General features: G+C 41.1%; 1 protein-coding gene across 3 annotated transcripts in view; it reads left to right on the top strand.

Annotated features, from left to right (window-relative positions):
- The window catches only part of LOC116720784 (nucleosome-remodeling factor subunit BPTF), a 43,085-nt gene that overhangs the window by 22,888 nt on the left and 357 nt on the right, over window positions 1–19,840 (top strand). For 2 of the 3 annotated variants that reach the window (XM_032564209.1, XM_032564208.1), the window contains exons 18-35: window positions 783–933; window positions 1,806–1,845; window positions 2,071–2,296; window positions 2,375–2,524; window positions 5,066–5,196; window positions 5,903–6,017; window positions 6,171–6,388; window positions 8,173–8,410; window positions 8,500–8,780; window positions 9,715–9,828; window positions 9,929–10,090; window positions 11,604–11,686; window positions 13,217–13,442; window positions 13,549–13,874; window positions 14,405–14,578; window positions 15,456–15,648; window positions 16,096–16,180; window positions 17,893–18,079. In XM_032564209.1, the coding sequence (XP_032420100.1) occupies window positions 783–933; window positions 1,806–1,845; window positions 2,071–2,296; window positions 2,375–2,524; window positions 5,066–5,196; window positions 5,903–6,017; window positions 6,171–6,388; window positions 8,173–8,410; window positions 8,500–8,780; window positions 9,715–9,828; window positions 9,929–10,090; window positions 11,604–11,686; window positions 13,217–13,442; window positions 13,549–13,874; window positions 14,405–14,578; window positions 15,456–15,648; window positions 16,096–16,180; window positions 17,893–18,079 (3,100 nt within the window). Of the gene's footprint in view, window positions 1–782; window positions 934–1,805; window positions 1,846–2,070; window positions 2,297–2,374; window positions 2,525–5,065; window positions 5,197–5,902; window positions 6,018–6,170; window positions 6,389–8,172; window positions 8,411–8,499; window positions 8,781–9,714; window positions 9,829–9,928; window positions 10,091–11,603; window positions 11,687–13,216; window positions 13,443–13,548; window positions 13,875–14,404; window positions 14,579–15,455; window positions 15,649–16,095; window positions 16,181–17,892; window positions 18,080–19,023; window positions 19,646–19,840 lie in introns of those variants that run through there. The other variant, XM_032564210.1, reaches the window with a different exon arrangement.

The raw sequence follows: 19,840 nt of genomic DNA, 5'->3' as shown, positions 1-19,840 counted from the left end.
TGAAGTCATCTGACCAAAGATGACTTGAGATAAATATCAAACTGTCAGAAATTTTCTGGAATATGGTACATCAACTACTGTGACAAAGTTATAAAATATTGTCTTCTTTTGCCATGCTTCAGCCTCCCTTGCTTCAATTGAACTCCACTCCCATTTCCTAATAATAAGCAAATTACTGACATACATTTTGCCTTTAGTTAATAACCAGAAACCCATTAGTACACTCATAATTAACTTTAAGTTTATTATGGGAGGCATTTTTCAGTTACTACTACATTTTTGAGTCTTTTATTCTTTCTATACACAGATACGACAGGGTTTCCCCCAGTTTGTATTATAAGCCTGGTGGGCCACCAGACTTTACTTGCAACCCCACCAGGCTAAGCTTTGCTTGTTTTATTTTAGGGGTTTTTAAGACTTTATAGTTGATGCTTGGTTATTGTAGATAATGTCTCCCAATAGCACATAATTACCTAGTGATATTTTCAAATTTCCTCTCAACTTTGAACAGTTTTTAACTCAAAAACAAGGTAAATTGCTGGATGACCGCCCTAGCTTCCCTACCACCAAGCTTAGCTAGTTTTGTGAAACGTCATACCAACTGTTAGTACTTGCTTGTTAAAAATGTTTGGAAAATCTAAATTCCCCAATGAAGAACTGATCTGTCACAATATATGTGTGAGAGAATGTTTAGATGGACTTTACGTCCACATATTTGACAAAGTTGCTTCCAATAATCTTCTTTTTTTTTTTTCTTCCTCCCTACCTGTCCACCGTTCCAGAAACACACACTCCTCAGAGGAAAGGTCTTCGCTCCAGTGCTTTGCGTCCCAAGAAGCCCGAGCCCACGAAGCAGACCGGCCCAGTGGTGATCGAGACATGGGTGCCTGAGGAGGAGCTGGACCTCTGGGAGATAAGGGCCTTTTCAGAAAGGTCAGGGGGACGGGAAGGGGCAATTATCCTTTCAGCAAAACAAAAACCAGTGCTGTGTGAGCAGAGTAGCCCCCAGGTTGTGTTGCTGTGCTTTTAAATGAGGTTTAAAGGGTTTAATCGAAACCGTTTCTTCTCCTTTTGGAGATGCAGCTGTTGATAAAATTAAATTTTTTGGAGCTATTCCAGGAAAATGAGTCATTTTGATTCCAAATGGAGGAGCAACCCTGCGTTTTTGCTATTATTTGAATCAGAAAATCAAATCACTCACTGCACTTAGCCAGCCATTGTAGGCCCTCATGTTTTTATTTAGACAGCCAGTGATTAAATATTAGAAAAAATCTCTCATTCTCTCTTTACTGATTGTTTGTTCTAATGATTAATCGGATTTAAAAAGAAATCTGAGCATTCTGCACATTTTTCCACTTAAGCATTTACATACAATAATGGAAAAAGATTTTTTAAAAATGCAAATAAATCAATATTCTTTTAAAATAAGAAAATAAACATTTTATTTCCTAAAATGCAATAGCAAAACATTCCTATACTAAATTTGAAAGATTCGATTTTGTCTTAAATGCAAAATTTGTATATATATCTTGTACAGTTTTGGTTTAAATACGACCCTGAATGTGTTTTATTTTTCACCAAATAGTCTTTTTTAGAGTCCAAATGCTCCAGTTAGCAATTAACAGACTACTAAATTGGTTCACGATTATTTAAATAATCGATTATTCTGTTTAATAACAGAATCAGGGGCTCATGATGCCCGTTATATGAGAAGATCGAGTGGAAATGTTCCTTTTTAGGTGTTTTGAATCTGAAATAACTTCTGTGAAGTGCTTATTGTTTGTGAACACATGTTTATTTTACAGGGTGGAGAAAGAAAAGGCCCAGGCAGCAGAGCAAGCCAAGGTCAGTTCGGTTTCCCCAGCTGGCATGTTGGTTGATTTTTATCAGTTAATTAAAGAAACCCATGAATTGAAGCACGGCTCATGTGGGTGGCATTAAAGGCTAAATATGTTTTCGGATGGGATCCAAACATAATTCTCCGATTAAAATCTCTGATTTGCGCGCTAGATATTCTTTTCTATACGTTCTTGTGTTTCTCCTGCTGAGCGTTTGGTCTCCCCGTCGCAGAAACGTCTCGAACAGAAGTCCGGCTCCGTCACAGCCACGCCGGCCGGGACTCCCGCCGCGCCCGCCGCCACGCCCAAAGTCATCGTCGGCTCCATTTCCGGCCAGGGCACCCCCACTGCCAAGGTGGTGCTGTCCACCAAGATGGGCAGTCCTGTCACATTCCAGCAGAACAAAAACTTCCAGCAGTCCTTCGCCACCTGGGTCAAGCAGGGTCAAAGCACACAAGGTAACTCGGAGGAAAAAACTCTCTGTTTATAAAGGTCTTGAATCGGTTTGAACACTTTGTGTGTTTTTAAATTCTCAGGATCAGGCGGCGAGACCCCTGTCGCCACTTCTAGTGGGCATACTTTACACATCACAGGGACCTCGGCCAGCGGAAAAGTCGTGACGGCGAAGCTGCCGCTCCCCGCAAACAGCAAGATCGTCACAGTCAACGTGCCAACGACGCAGGGAGGTACGGCTTCGTTCCGGACGCACGTGTGTTTGTTTTTCTTTGCTTTGCTACGGGCCCACACCTGAGACGTTTAGGACGTGTCGCAGACGGCTCGTTAGGTTCACCTTATTACCTGCCAGCTGCTGTAAACAGCTCAGTGTGCCAGAAAAGGCCACAGATCTATAAAAATGCCAACCTGGTCTTCTTTTTTTAAAAATGATGATGTTGCCACCAACCTCGAAGTCTAGATTTTTTGGTGCAACTTAAAAATTTTTTAGCTTGTTGCCACTTTCAGTGAGAGAGTATATAGTATTTAAAAAAAAAAAAAAAGTTTTAACCCCAAATGACTGGTATATTTTGAGACTCAAATTAGGCTGGGACTGCTGGAGAGACATGCTCAGTATTAGTCGCACAGTTTTCAAAGTTTGGTTTTAAAGTAGCAGCGCTTTATATACAGTGTCTTTTTATTTACCATTTTTCCATGTTACAGCCACAAACTTCAGTGAATTAGAGCAGTGCACAATAAAATTGCAACCCACGATTGCTTTTGTCATCAATTATTCTGTAGTCAGAATAATTGATTAATCGATTAGTCGGATATAAAATTTGGCACGTTCTACAGATTTTCCATTTATTCACTAAAGCCTTTTTATACAATACTAGAAATGCATTAAAAGATAGAAATAAACAATTATTCAGTTTCTTTTTTTAAAGTAAGAAAGGAAACATTTTATTGCTCAAATGCCATAATATAGCATTCCTTTAGTGAATTTGGACCAAGTGAAGCTAAAAATATACGACATGATGAATTTACAAACAACGGTGTTTTTAACTTAAATGCAAAAAAATAAATTACACACACGCATATATATATATATATATATTTATATATATATATATACTAATAACAAAACTGCAAATTGTTGCAAACATTTTCTTAACTCCTCTTTGTAGCAGGGCATCGGTAGATCAGCCCTGGTTTTTATTTTTGTGTATCTGCTCTGTCTGACGGACAGACCCGCCCCCCAAATCACATCTGCATGTGTTCAGTAAACATTTGTCACCACTCTGTTGCCAACTCACCGACGTTGTCTCTATATTTAGCAACTTCTCAGACAAAAACATCAGTATCGGCCGAAATCAGAATCAGCAGGTCCGGCTTTTTAAAGATCAGCTGTAAAACTGCAATTAGTGCACAGTGAATCATTTTTGCAATGACTCAGTCAAGACCGTACATTAATTTCCTTCCACTTTGCAGTTCTGCACTGTAATGTCAATGTTTGTCACATCAAATCCAAAACATTTAAGCTTGTAGTTTTATTACAACAAAATGTGCCTAAATACTTTTGCAAGAAATCAGAAAACGCTTTGTTCAGAGAACTTTGGATCAAATTATGGGGCAATAAAAGAAAAATAATACTTTTGATTATTTGAATGGACTTCAAATCTGCTTTATTAAAACACAACTAACATTTGAAGGGAATTCTGTTAAAAGAGTAATGCAGCGCACGCGATATTTCTTACTTTTGAAGTCGCTGTGAAAGGGAATGTCAGCTCAGGTGGAGTGTGGCCGTTTAATAGACGTGTGTATTTATTCAGCGTGACTGCTTGGTGCCCTGTTTGTTTTGGAACAGCTTAAGGAAGTAAGGCAGGGAAACAAGTTTACCCTGAGGTCTGCTTCCCAGACAGGTAGCCCTCTATAGTACATCTGTACTCCTCCCCTCCCCCTTCACACACACACTCGTCTTTCGTGTTTTTAAATAAGAGTTTACCTCTCCACTCACTGCAACCCAGACATCTCGAGCTTTCTTTTTTTACCCCCCCCCCCCCCCCCCCCCCCCCCCCCAACAGAAGCGTGTTTTGATGTGCGACCGGAGCGGCAGCTACCAGTATTACGGGGGAGGATTTAAACATCTTTATTTGAAGAGGGAAGCCCTTGATGTATGGGCTTACCTCTCGGGTTAGAGTTGCAGAACCACAGAAAGAAGGCAGCAGAGAAGTCACACTTGTGGTTTCCAGTTCCTCCAGCAGTTTCACATCAGCTCAGGAAGGCCGAGAGCAAATATGAAACGCGCTCTTTGTCAGATTAAGCTAAGAAGTGGGTTTTTGCTGGTCCATGCATAATTTATAAAGGAGCTCAGGTATGTTGGGGGAAACCCAACTAAGCTTTCAGTGAGCCTTTGATTTTATTTTTTTTCTTTAACTCCTCGACTAATATTTATAAAGATTGTGATCAAAAGTTGGCTCTTAAGCAAAGCGAGACACCCACAAGTAACGGATTGAGTTGTGCTACAGCAGGGCGACTGTGCAACTGCTCACTTGTGGCGTTAGTGATTAAATCATGGGCTTCTCAATATTTTGAAGCTGCTACTTGCCAGGAGAATGTGAACATAATTGATGATTCCTACAAAAGCGAACTTCTTTTTGACTACTTATCGTAGCGCATCTTTGAAAGTCTTCATTACTTACACTTTCTTGACTGCTTTACTGTCTTACACCAGTTGAAAACAACGTTTTCGAGGCATTAGGAGCTTTTGTAATCTGTCTTGGCTTTCTGTGCAGGTGTGGTTCAGCAGAAAGTGCTGGGGATCATCCCGTCCAGCACAGCAGGCGGCGCCCAAACCTTCACCCCGTTCCAGCCCCGCACGACCACCCTCAACATCAAGCCCAGTACCCCCAGCTCCCACCAGCAGGTACAACTCTGGCTCTTATCGCTCCCAAATGCAACTTGGACTGTCGTTTCTTGTTGTGTTTATTTTCGTTTGTATTTTTATCCGGACGCCATTTTAAATTTAAACGTTTAACAGACGTTCACATTGCTGGTTTTCGTCCCCACCGTCCATTAAAACACTTAAAAATGTTTTGAATTTGCTGTATTTACATTATTTATAGCAAATTTTTGATATGTCTTACAGGAAAGATTCTGCCAGCAGATTTGACCACAGAATTACATGCATAGGAAACTATGCTTTTTTTGTTTATTTGTTTAAATCCTTTTTCACAAACATCAAAATTCCACTGAAGAAAATGTATCAGTGCTGTTTCTATAACTGTTTTTTTTTTTTTTTTTCAATTTTAAAACCTAAAAACCAGAAATGAAATGGTGATTTTTTTAAAAAGTGTCTACAAATTTCCTATTGTAGATATTTATTATCCATTTTTATGCTGTCTTTTCATAAAAGCAGCTTATGTAACATAGAGTTATATTTAGCTGTACTGATAGATTCTGTATTTCAGGCCTAACCTGGGTTTTTATAACTTAAGAGTGAAAAGCTCTCTTAAAGCTCTGCCAATTTTTATCTGGAACAATGTGAAGTTCTCACATGAATATGTGTTGGAACCCTGTTTAGAAAAGTGGGTGCTATATTAAAAATATTTAATCGGATAAACACCCCTCAGGTTCTAGGTGGTGGCGGTCAGATCCGTCCAGGGATGACAATGATCCGGACCCCAATCCAGCAGTCCGGAGCTGTTGGAAAGACGATTCTCCGCACGCCGCTTGTGCTCCAGCAAGGTAATGTCATTCTGAATCCCTAGTTTGAATTCCAAGAATAAATGTGCAGATTTTTGTATTATTAAGCTAAACCACAGATGGAACAGTGACCCGCTCTGTGTACATCACAGTGGCCTCCCGGTTTCTAATTGTGTCTCGTTGTTTTTCCTCCAGGTCAGGGCGGACAGCAGGTAGTGACACAGATCATCCGTGGCCAGCCGGTTTCCACAGCAATATCGGCTGCCGGCGCTGTCACTGCGGTAACAGGTCAGGGAGTGACCGGCCCCAGCGCCGCGGGACAGGCAGCTGGCCAAACACCGCCCGGCACCCCGCGGGCGCCAGGCCAGGGCCAGGTTAAACTCACCATGGCCCAGCTCACGCAGCTCACACAGGTTGGCATCCTGTGTTGCCTGCTGATCTCAAATTGACATTGGAAGTGTGTGTGTGAGTGTGTGTGTGTGTGTGTGCGCGCATCTGTTAGTCAGCTAGAAATGAAAACATACAGTAGTGGGCAATACTATTTCTACAGTATTTCTATTTTTCTACCAAGGAAGGTGACTTCTTTTTATCTTTTACACATCTCAATCAGTAACTCATTGACTGTTTCTCTTTTTATCAGTTTGTTTTATTTTTATATTTAAGCCATTGTCTGAAAATGCCAACCAAAATAGCAAAAATCATTTCTAATTTGGACTTTTTTTGGACGTATTTTTAGCTGCATATCACTAAGACACATATCGCTTTAATTTCTTCAGTTTATTCTGTAAAAACACCAAAGTTTATACAATTTAACACATTAAATATTACTTTAGCAGTAAGATGATTGCCTACAGGCTAGTAGCTAAGAAATTACATAACGTTTCTTATTGCTGGTCAGTAAACTAGATGTGTTGCAATACATCTTTTTCGCTTACGATACTGAAATTGCATGTTTGAGTATTGACCGATGCAAATAATGAACTGATATGACATCATCACAAATCATACATACTTTTATTACCGTATTTTCCGGACTATAGAGCGCCCCTCACTATAAGCCGCACCCACAAAGGTTTTTTTAAAACTGGAAACGTACATATATAAACCGCTGGTATCGCCGCCGCACTCAGATTTCCACAAGAACCGCAGATTAATAAATCTGCAATTAAGGACGCAGCCCTGCGTCTCCAACACCGAACCATGGCGTACGTGCAGCGGCTCTATTTCCCTCCTGTTCTGCCAGATCAATAGCCTTCAACTTAAAAGCATCATCATATGAACTTCGTCGTGTGGTTTCCATGACAAGGGGGTATGAGTTTGAATAAATTTCTCCATCGTGTCCTCTGCTAGCATGTGCTTGTTCCATATGAAAATCAGCGCTTTCTTCTTTGAGTTCCAATTTTGACTTTCAGTGATTCACTTCCGGCTAAAGCGCCCCCTGGTGGTTGAAGAAATATCCACAGAAAAGCTGCACCGGGCTAAAAGCCGCATGGTTCAAACTGTGGGGGAAAAGTAGTGGCTTATAGTCCGAAAAATACAGTAATTACATTATAGAGTGGTATGTTAGAATAGGCTTGACCAAGTGATATTATTCATTCAGTCAAAAATAGAAACATTTAAATTTACCACTGGCTCTGTTTGCGGGATTCAAGCACTGCTGTATAGAAATTCTGGAGCGATCTGGTTCTGTTGGAGTGCTTATACCTCAGATTTTAGATGCAGGCCGACATAATCTGATAATAGCTTTTTGGGTTGATATTTTACAGATTTCTGACATCAATATGGGATAAGGAAAACCTTACAGTAAATTGGTATCATTTGCCAACAGCTGAAATCAGTAGTTGGGCTAATGTCACTTAGCAATCCAAACTGATGTGTATCTGAATTTTATGCAGTCATACACTCAAAGGCAACTTGCTACCAAACACAGGCTGTATGTCTTTTTGTCATTCGGAAACAATAACATTGAAATCGCCAGAAGTTCATATAAATTGTGTACTATTGCACGTCACTGAACTGAAAACATTGATTTTTTAAATTTAAATTTTTTTTTATTTTTTTTATTTTTGTCAGTTAAGCACAATATTGATGAATTAGGTAGAGAAGTTGGAACCAATCTTAGTTCTATTCAATCAAGCTGTTAATCTTGATTGAATAGTTTTGTAATGCACAATTGTTTGATCTTTGCTAACCGCAGAAGCAACAAGCTGGGTCTGGTGTGGAGCGACCAGCTGGCGTTGCTGGTTCACAGGCCCTGACTGTGATGGTTCAGGGCCAGGGTCAGACCACCGGCCAGCTGCAGGTCATACCCCAGGGGGTCACGGTCATTCCAGGACCCGGCCAGCAACTCATGCAAGCAGCCCTGCCGAACGGCCAGGTGCAGCGCTTCCTCTTCACCCCGCTACCCTCCGCCGCCACGCCCACGTCAAGCACAGGTTTGACAGCAGCACAACTCAAAAAGTGTAAGATTACTCAGTTTATCCCGGCGTCTTGTATTCTCGCGCTCCGTTTTTTTGCTTTCCAGCCACTTCATCTCCCAGCCAGCCCAACTCCACGTCGAGCAAAACCGCAACCCAAGCCGCGCAGCAGGCCGCCGCTCCGATCCAAGTCGGGGCAACCCCTCTCTCCACCACCACTGGCGGCGCTTCGTCCACGACCCATCAGGGCCAGTTACCCCCACAGACCCAGGCCCACATGCCTGTCCAGTCCCCAACTTCACTGCAGGTCAAAGGTCAGGGGGGAACCGCACAGCTCCAGCTGCAGCAGACGCCCCAGCTCATCAGTGTGTCCGGACTCCCACAGCAGGTATAGGCATGTGGGGTTTTTGTGTGTCTGTGTTTCTTTTATTAAATTTTTTGCTTTTCTTATTTTTTAGTAAAGCACAGAACAGCTGACATTCACATTTTTTCACATCTCGTCATAAAAGTCATCAATGAGCTTTTTGGGTGAATTTGTTATGGAGAATAACCAGAAAGTGGAACAAAATGTTTTAAACATTAAAAAAAGAAATCTGAAAAAATTAAGTGTACAAAATTATTTTTTTATTTTATTTATTTATTACTCTATCCGTTATTCTGACGATAAATCAGATAGAAAAACAATGTAGATTTTGTTGATTTTTTTTTTTTATTCAAGCCTTTTAATGCAATATTAGAAATACATTAAAAGATTCAAATAAATAGCAAAATTATATGTTTAAATGAGAAAATAAAAATTTTATCGCCTAAAATAATAAAAGCAACATTAATGTAGTGAGTGCTTGATTATTTGTGGCAAAGATGACATCTGCAGCAAAAAACAACATTTGAAAAGCTCAGTCTTATCTGCTTGAGTTACCATCAGTACAGTAATACATTTTTGGACAATAATTGGATAGCCGTCAGTGCTTTAGAGATTGGATTTTTGAAGAATTTGAACTGGGTGATAAATTGTTTAGTCTAGATTTTAACCCAGAAACACTGCAACAGGATACTGAAAGTTGTGAAAGATGGGTTATGAAAGCATCGACTCAGTGGTACAAATACACACCTAATATTTTTATTTCTAAATAATTTTGAAAAAATATTTTTCCTTCCACCTTCCAATAAATGTACTACTAATTATTAAATAAATAAAAAACCCAATAAAATGCCACATTTGGTGGTTTTAATGTGACAAACTGGGCAAGTTCCAGGGACAGGAATAGTTCACCCCTTTTAGAGGATGTTACATTGATCATGTGAATATTTGTCATCTTTAGGTTCTGGCACAGCTCCAGGCCCAGCAGGGCGGAGGGTCTCTGCCTCAACACATCAAGCTGCAGCTTCCCATCCAGATACAGCAGAGCGGGACCACCTCAGTCCAGGGAGGACAGGTACCGTACCCAACCACACCACGCTATTATTTACCTGTCGGCATGGAAACTAAACTGATTTGAAATGGCTCAGTTCAAACACAGACTGATTTCTGCCCAGATTGGAAATGTCGTTACCATCCAGACGGCCTCGGTCCAAGAGCAGCTGCAGAGAATCCAGCAGCTCAGAGAGCAGCAGCAGCAGAAGAAGAGGCAGGCGGCAGACGCCAAGAGGGAGCTCGCCCTCAATGCGGCCAACCAGAGCGACATTATACAGAAGCAGGTGCGTTTGTGGAGGGAAACCACTGAAGCCAAGTCTTCACCCAGTCAGTGTCCTTAAAAAACCAGTCACAACCCACAACTCCTCTGAGATGGTGTTTACTTTACTGCCTCTGTTTAGAGAGCCTTGCTGTCCCAAAACTACCAGTAACGCTGCGACCAAACTGAACGTGTTTCACACGTCAGGGAATCAAGATGGACGCTTGATATCAAGCATCAGAATCGCTTTAGACGCACGTTGGAAGGAGCCTCTTGCCTTTGTTTTTTCTCTCCCTGTCTCTTTGTACAATGGCAGATGAAATATTGAGAGAGCTTGGCTTTATTTACTGAAAGCATCATCTTTGAATTCACCAGATAACTCAGAGGTGTTGTGATTTTGGTGAGTTTCACAGACTAGCTGAGGAGGATTGCTACCAGTGCTATTTTCGTCTTACCCAGGCCCAGTTTGACGATTTGATAACTATAATCGGTGCCTGCATGTCCTGGCAGGACATCCACTACAGGCCACACCGTCTCAGAGCGGAGTCTCTGACTGGTTGACGCTCTGAGTCCAGCAACAAGGGTTCAGATTTTCCTACTGTAGCGTCGGCTGCATTGGAAGCGCCTCACGCTTCAAAACGAGATGAGCCACAAGACTTCTTGACGCGCCATAGACGCCCGTCCACATAAACTTTGCATGTAAACCAGACGCTCAAATCATGTTCAGTCTGAACACAGCAACCAGGTGTCGGAGCATCCTTAAAAAGTCTTCAATTCATGTAATTCGTGGGGCTTTTCTGTTCTAATCTTGCTACGTAGATAGCTAGCTTTTTGCCTCTATTATCATTGCAAATCTGTCGCCGGTTAGCTGGACAACGTTGGTCTTTGACACTTGCAAACTTCTGTTGCCAACCCATACGATGCTGCAGCCTGGCATTAGAGAGCCAGATGTGTGAGAAGCGCAATGCTGCTACTAAAGAGTCAAAGACCCCAGAAAGTCAAACTCCAGAAACATAAACGGCCAGTGCTACTAAGAACAGCATTTGGTGCGACACAAACGTTGCACTAAACTATCTTCACAAACTCTGAAGTTGACGGTTTAGTCCATTTTAAACATGGTAGTCAAGCACCAGTCTAGTGAACATTTTCTTCCCCACCAAGTTGTTATTGTGGAGGGATATTGAGCTAAGAAGAAGGGAGAAAAGGAACATGGAGCATGGAACCAAAAGAGAATAGAGAGCCACAGATGCAGCTAAGACAAATAGGGTAAAAAAAAAAAGTGAATGGACAGTAATTCATGTCTTCAAATGTTGCAATACAGATCTTAAATTTCATCCATAATGGTCTTAAAAAAGGACTTTTAAGTTTGTGGAAACTGCAGAAACCTTGTACACAATATATAAATGTGTGTATTTTACATTCAGTGCAGCCTGTTTATGTTTAATATTGATACGTAGCTCCTTTTCAGTGGCGACTCATTGTGCACGATACTTCTCATTCAGATGGTTTGTGCTGACAACGTGCAACATGTTTTTCAGGTGGTCATGAAACAAAACGCTGTGATCGAGCACCTTAAGCAGAAGAAGACCATGACACCTGCAGAAAGAGAAGAAAATCAGAGGTGTGTGTGTGTCCAGTGTTCTTTTTGTGTTTTCATCTGTGAAGATTTTGGGGAGTTTTATTTAGTAAGTAAAGTTTCGTCTGGGGAGGTTAGAGGTTTATGTTGCGGCCCGTTGGGAATGTGAGTCAGCTCTCTGGTTGGTAGCAGCAGGTTTTGGATTCAATTCTTATACCAACACAGAAATTATGTGTCAACCATCTGGGGGGAAGAAAAAAATCTGTTTTTGTTTGAAATTTCATCCATGTTTGTGTTTTAAGCTATTCTGGTATTGTCATGGGTTTTCTGTGCTAGTTTCTCCTCTGAGACTTCATAACATTAAGTTATAATAACAGTATGTTCTTCCAGTGATCCTAAACCAAAGAACAAAATGCAACTTCAGTTATTAATAATAAGAATCACACGCAAAAAAACATTAATCTGGCAGCACAATTCCAACCCCTTCAGAGATCTGCCCCGAAAAACAACTCTTTGTTGCTTTTTTCTGATTTCATCCTGCCTAGAGATTGAACTCTGACCAATATTTCACCTTGACAACCATACGTTTATGTCTGCAGACATTGTGTCAACACTGCCCATTCACATACACCTGAAACATCAAATCCAGACTACCTCTCAATCTCAAACACTTCTGTCTAGCTTCTTCTACATGCCTGCCCGCATTTGTTCGTTCGCCTCCGCGTGCTCACCATAGCAACGCTGGCCTACCGCTGACCTCGGCAGCCATGTTTGCGTTGGTGTGTTTTTCACACAGATGCCACTCAGAACGAGGCACAGACTTTCGATCTCGGTTGTGAACACTAGCAAACACGAGTGAACACACTGAGGGCCATGGATAACATGGATTTGCAGTCATGAACACACATTTTGCTTTTAGAATCGCTCACAGTGCAGACTTTATCTGTGGATCTTTATTTCTGACTTATTCATCACTAATATTTGTTTGATAATTTAATTAGAAGCATCAATCACCATGAGCCTTGTAGCCCTGCACGTAACCTTTCTTTCTTTAAAATTTATTGAATGTTATATTTTTAAACTTGCGGCTCTTTGAAGATAAGAAAAACTTAAACCGCCTGTTTTGTTTTGTTTTTTTTCTGCTTCACTGTTACCCTTTAGGCAGGCCTACACTCTCTTATTGTTGATCTTTTCGACTTTCATTTAAACATGTTAACATGTTTAGAAAGAACCTAATCCTGAAACAGAACTCACAAGAAAGTCACAGTTGTTACCAGCACGGTTTCCCCCAGCAAATTTGTAGCTCGCTGTATTTTTGTGTTAAAAATCATTGAAGGGCCAGAATTTGAGCTTTACATCATGTTGTAATGTTATTCCCTCATCAAAAACAGTTTTGCTTTGATTCTTTCATGCATGTTTGAGAAACCCTCTCATCATGGCAACCATTCAGTTGTCCCTGGTTTTAAATTTCCATTCTGTTGATTTTTATGGACATTCTGACTTTTACCGTCACATTTGTCACAAGTCATTTCTCTTTCTTTCTCTGTCTGTTATTTTCCTTCCATCTCTATTCAGGATGATTGTTTGCAACCAGGTGATGAAGTTCATTCTGGACCGGATAGACAAAGATGAAAGACAGGCAGCTAAGAGGAAAAAGAAGGAAGAGGTTGTGGAGGCCAAGAGGAGGATGGCTAATGCTAGTAAGCTTTCCGCGCTCCTTTACCGACACAAGGAGAGCCTCAAGATGGAGATCCTGAAAAAACGAGCGCTTCTCGACAAGGAGCTGCAGCTGGAGGCTCAGGTAAGCGTCGACGTGCTGGAGAACTCCGTTGACAAAGAGCATTTCGAATTCAACAGAAATAGGCCTGATTTTTAAACTCCATATTTCCCTGCGTTGGAATCGTCAGGAGGAGCTAAAGAGGGATCTGCTGCGGATTCGGCGAGAGAAGGAAAAGGCTCAGGCTGCGGCCCAACAGGCGGCCCAGGCCGCCGCAGCCGCCGCCGCCCACAGTCAGAAGCAGCAAGCTGCGGTTCACAAACACGGCGTCTCCTCACAGCACCACCTTGCCACCGCCGTCGCCTCGACGCACAAGAGGAAACGGGAGGAGGAGAGGGAGATGGTGTCGGCGGCAAAGTCCAAGAAGAAGAAAATGATCTCGACTACAAGCACAAAGGAGAGCAAGAAGGATACAAAGCTCTACTGCATCTGCAAGACTCCCTACGACGAGACCAAGTATGCAAGGGTTTATCAAATATTGGGGCTGGGTGGTTAATTGATTTTATCAGTTATTGAGATTTTGGCTTTTGAAGATGAAAGTCAGAATTTTATTTCACCAGTTCACACCTTGGGTTTCCATAGCTGAGAGTGATGACAGGACGCTCAAGGCGGCCATTTTGTTTGACAAGCATGTTTTACAGCTTCTGTTCATTTGGGCTTTGAATTCAGGTCAACTCCACGACGGAATATTAGCGGCCACACTGAGATTTTTTTTTTTTACTGCAAGAATAATGTCATCTTTTAACACATTGGCATCCAATTATTATCAGTAGCAGGACTTTAAAATTATGGAACAAATGACTGAGTCCTTTTCAAAGTAAGAACAACATGAACTGAGCTGGTCATGTCAGATTTTGATTATTCTAGATTATTCTATTCTTATTACTTTACAATTTCAGCCTTGAGATTTAGTTGTAGTTAGCTTTTAAATCTGCAAATATTTTAGAGGAGTACTCTAAAATCATCATTCTCCCATCTCTCCACAGGTTTTATATCGGCTGCGACCTTTGTACCAACTGGTATCACGGTGACTGTGTGGGCATCACGGAGAAGGAGGCCAAAAAGATGGACGACTACATCTGCGTGGAGTGTAAGCGGGGCCAAGAGAGCAGCACGGAGGAGCTCTACTGCATCTGTCAGACGCCTTACGATGAGTCCCAGTAAGGAGGAGTGTGTGCATACATACACATGTGTGTGTGTATCAACATGAGCCATCTGTTGACACAGGTTTTGGTATTTGAAAATAACCAACCAGAAGAAATATACATGTTTAAGGGCCTATTATCCTGACGATTAATCAATCATTCTGGCGATTAGTTGACCATTCTGGCGAATAATTGATCACTGCTGATTAATCATTTTAATCTGATCTTTTTTTTATTGCTGTTTTCTGACGATTTTTCATTCAGCCACTTAGACCTTTTTACACAATTGTAGAAATACATTAATTGATGCAAATACACAAACAAATACCCTTTTTTGAATAAAACAATAAACAGTTTAGTACTTAAAATGCTATATCAATAACAGTAATCTTTTAGTGAAGTTGATCCAAGTGAAGCTAAAATTATGTCACTTGGACTTATTTCCAGACAAGAATAGATTATTTTTATTTTGTACAGTTTTGATATAATTACAGCTTTGAATATTTTTTTTTCAGCAAATGACAATTTTTTTTTAGTTTGTTTACTTGAGTTAACGATTAATCGATAACTAAATCAGTTGATTTAGTCAATTAATCACAATCAATCAATCGTTTCAGCCCTACATGCATGTCATTTAGGAAAGAGTTTAAACATTAACTTTAAGTTTACACTCTGAAACATTCTCATGAATAACGTCATAATAGACAGTAGCTCACAAAAGTATTGACACCTTTTGAACTTTTCCATGTTTTCTTGTGTTACAACCACAAATTTCAACGTGAATATGTATACACACATATATATAAATTCACACAAAGTGATGCATAATTGTGAAGGAAGACATGTCTTATGCACCAAGTTTGGTTTTTTTTGTTTTTTGTAACCTTCCCAGGTTTTACATCGGCTGCGACCGATGTCAGAACTGGTACCACGGTCGCTGTGTGGGCATCCTGCAGAGCGAGGCGAACCACATCGATGAGTACGTGTGTCCGCAGTGTCAATCCACCGAGGACGCCATGACGGTCTTCACCCCGCTGACCGACAAGGACTATGAAGGCCTGCGACGGATACTGCGCTCCTTACAGGTGAACAGAGTTGCTGCCCGGTGTTGGTGATTGGTCTGGATGTAGTCTAGCTGGGTAAAGTAGATTTACTCCACATTACCGACGCACAAACACATCAGCTGCAGTTTAACGATCAGCTGGCCTACACTGACAGCTCCTCGAAGCCCCAGAGCAGAAAACAAAAGTCCTCGGTGTCCATCTTATCTGAAGGGTCGGCCTCTCCTATTTGGACATGTGCCGAGCCTCTGTGTTTTCGTTTCTTCTTGTCCCTTTTTCCCCCGCCTGCTCTCCTTTCTGTCTCTATGTGAAGGAGAAATGGGGAAAGAAAGAAAGAGAGACTGGAGTAGAACATCTGTGTTGACCCACCTGCTTTCAGTGCAATTTTCACGGAGCCGTTTGTTTTTCTTTGGTTTCAGTTTCTCAAGCATCTTCCCCTCTTCGTTTTTTTTGTCTCTCGTTCCTCTGCAGGCACATAAAATGGCTTGGCCCTTCCTGGAACCAGTAGATACTAATGACGCCCCTGACTACTACAAAGTCATCAAGGAACCAATGGGTGAGTGTTGAAAATTTGGTCCAGATTAAGATTGTTTTGTGCTGCTTAATTGAAATTACTCAACATGTCTTTTTTGGTTTAAGCCCAAATTGGCATCAGCCAAAATCAGAATTGGCAAGTTAGGCTTTTTAAAGATCGTTGTCAACTAAAAACTGTAATTGGTGCACCGCCAAGTGAACATAGATGTACATCAAACTCCACAGAAAACGTTTTTTTCACCGAAAACCATGTATAATTTTCCTTCTGCTTCACATTTAAAAATAAAATGGACAATACAGGTAGTTTGTTGTTGTAGCGAAAAGAAATTTGAGCAATTCAAATACTTCTGCAAAGTACTGCAGTGGCTTTAATCAAGAAATGTGAGGCGACACAATAAAAACCATTTGTTATTATGAAGGATTGTAGTGAATCCTTCAATTAAACTTCAATGAATATGTTTGTAAGTAAAGTCATTAAAGCTACAGTGGCAGTTTCCCGCTGCAAAATAAATCTTACAAATGAGTCAGTATTGAATTTCTCCAAAAAATTAAAAAATAAATCCCTCTCCTTTTTAAAATAGATGAAATTCTTGTATTTTATGACGTGAATATGGGAGCAGACGTTCATCACGCCTAAGATTCTCGAGCTGCTTCCACGTTTTGTCTTTGCATGACTCTGCGATCTGGCTTTTTGTACTTGCAAGCGCGTCGTGCATTTGTGTTGCAGAAAGAAAAAAGCGGCCGCCACCGAATTTCGACTACATGTTTATGAGAGCGGGTTGCTTGATGCGGCGGTTTCTTCTGTTTTTATTCCATAATTACTGTAATCTCTGGAAGCCACACCCACGCTCTGTATCTGTAGCTTTCAGAGCGCCGGCCGTCTGAAGGAAGCCCTCCAACTCAGATCAAACCGACCATGTAAACGGTGACTTGCGTCAACGGCATAGGGTTTAGGGGGGAGGAAGAGGGCTTTTTTTTTTTTTATTTTGAACCGCCATCCAAACAAACTGTTAATGAGCGTCTCTCCGGGCCCCGCCGCGGCCTCCCCGTGGAACCGCACTCCGCTATGTGTCGGCCCGGTCCTGGAAAACTCCTGTCCGTCCGCCGCTTTCAAAACAAATGCAACATAAAAGCGATCTTGTAGCCGCCGCGGCTGAAGCTGTTGGTAATTTATGGAGGGGGTTCAGCATGAAATCAGACGACGGAGGGGGGAAAAAGAAGTAAAAGGAGGTCTTTGAAACGTTGCCAGTGGTCAGCTGAATGGAAGGGGGAGTTGGGGAAAAAGTTAGATATGTTTGTTTGGACCCTTCTCTAGCAGATTACCTGAAGCCTCTTCTGCTTTCTGTTCTCTTTCCTTATCGCTCTATAAATTGATTAAACAAGCTTCCCAACACTGACAGCTTCTTTTCGGTGGAAGCTCTGGTAACTTCCTGCTTTTTCAAACATTCCTGCGGTTTGGTTTTGACGTTGTCTGCTGCAGAAACGACGCTCCCCTCAGGAATGATAAATAGGTAATATGTCAGCGACTCATCTGGACGCCCCGGAGACGCTCGAGGTCAGCTCTGGCAGAGGTTTAGCATTCTTCATCCACCGCCTAATCGGAGGATTCGAATCATAGCACGACTTACTGCGAAACCTGACTATCAATCTGCTGCGTCCAATTACAACGTGACAGCTCTTCCCTGTCGTGAGCAGTTCAGTGTCTCAACTGTCCCGTCAAACCTTTCCCCTCAGACCTGTCCACCATGGAGGAGAGGTTACACAAGCGGGAGTACGTCAAGCTGACCGAGTTCGTAGCAGACATGACCAAAATCTTCGACAACTGCCGGTACTACAACCCCAGCGACTCGCCGTTTTACCAGTGTGCCGAGGTTCTGGAGAACTTCTTCGTCCAGAAGCTCAAAGGCTTCAAAGCCAGCAGGTGAGAAAAGCCGGGCTGTGAAGAGGCAGCAAGAAGGTCTGATGAGGGCAGTGGAGTTATACCAGTTAGAAGGAGGACTTTTTTTCTGAAACGATTTTAGCTCGTACCTTTTATCCTTGATAACTTCAAACCATCTCTTTTGTTGTTTTTCTTTTCCTTTAAAATTGTTCATTTCCCCCTGGTTTATGACGTCACTGGAGGCGCATGCTCACTCAGGACATTCCTGTGCGTCAGTTCTCCAAAACTCACCTCAGTTTTTAGGAATAATATGTTTGTGCTGCTCAATCCATCTGCTTTGTCTCTTACCCAGAACAGGGTTTCACTCAATTAGCTTTTTTTAAGGCTTCAATGAGGTTTTTGTTACTTACTCCTAACAACCTTCAACTTTTACTGTCTAATGATGCTGCATTTTCTTCTTCTATATGTTGTTTTGTGGAATTCAAAGCAAGTGAACACTCAGTTTTCACCTTTCAAAACTCGCTGCCGGCTTCTTTGACTAAAGAAAAACGGGTCAGTGGAGATGTGCGATATTTGGTATCGATACAATACCAAGGAAATACATGGCCAGTATCGCCGATACCAATATGATACTTAAGTTTGATATTTTATCAAATGTGTGACCTTTAGGGGTTTTGTGTTTTTTTGTTTTTTTTTTGTCCTCAATTATTTTCTTAATACCCAGGACAGAATTTGGACGTTTTATAAGTATCTACAAAAGAGTTTTCCTCTCGCACTGTGCACTAACACATTTAAGGGTCCATTTAACTCCTGTCCACTCAAAGCAGCAGATACTACCATCATTTCATTCACATCACTTGGGTTTTGTCTCTTTGTTTTTGTTTTTTTCAAGCCAGTTTTCATTCAGCTTCTCTGTGCTCTGAATGCTGACGTACTTCACCCGCATGTATTGACTCCCATCCATTCTTTCTCTCTCTTTTTTGCAGATTGTGATGTCAGACTCCTGGGTGCCGGGGTCACTCTTAAACAAAATGATTTTCATTTTCTATCCTGGATTTTGCTGTTTTTACGTGTTTAAAACGGCATTAAAACGTTGTTTTGTTGTTTTTTGTTTGTTTTTTTTAAAAAGTGCTTATAATAAGCCGCACAATTAGGTGTGTGGGGTTTTTTTTTTTTTCTTATTTTCAAAGTAAATAAAAGCGAAAGTAAGAATTTTTCTAAGGTTTAATAGCTGCAGCCATGTTGGTAGCACAGAGCCTCCAAAGGAAAATGTATTTTTTTACACACTCACTTTTTAAAAAAAAATTATGTTTAGCTGGAAACGAGGCAAAAATGTAAAAGCTCACTTTCGTTTTCTTTCTTCAAACTTTATGCTTGGAAGAATAAAATTCAGGTTTCGGTTGTGAAATCAGACGTATAATTTATATTTTTAATTTGACGTCAGCAGAACATGTTTACCTCATTTAACAACAAGAAAACAAAAGCATGCACCCTTAGTTTCTTTTTATTGGCTGTTCTCATGTATTATTTTATGTTTATAATGTATCGTTTTGTGAAGGACTATTTTTATGTTCTAATGAAAATAATGATAGAAAGTGTAAAAAAAAATAGGACAGAGACAAGTCTAGGTTAGCGTTCCTATTCTGAATAAGCTCGGCTTGGTGTTCTCAGCGAGGGGGTTAGATATCGTAAAAAGTTGTACATAAATAAGCTGGGCAGACATCTTGTCGTACATTTCAGTGACTTTTAACCAACATGGCTGCTTGGTCTGTCAAAATGTCTGACCCACTGGCATCCGATACT

The sequence above is a fragment of the Xiphophorus hellerii genome, chromosome 5 (genome assembly GCF_003331165.1).
Source record: "Xiphophorus hellerii strain 12219 chromosome 5, Xiphophorus_hellerii-4.1, whole genome shotgun sequence".
NCBI classification, from domain to species: domain Eukaryota; kingdom Metazoa; phylum Chordata; class Actinopteri; order Cyprinodontiformes; family Poeciliidae; genus Xiphophorus; species Xiphophorus hellerii.
This window is presented reverse-complemented; position numbering and strand designations above follow the sequence as displayed.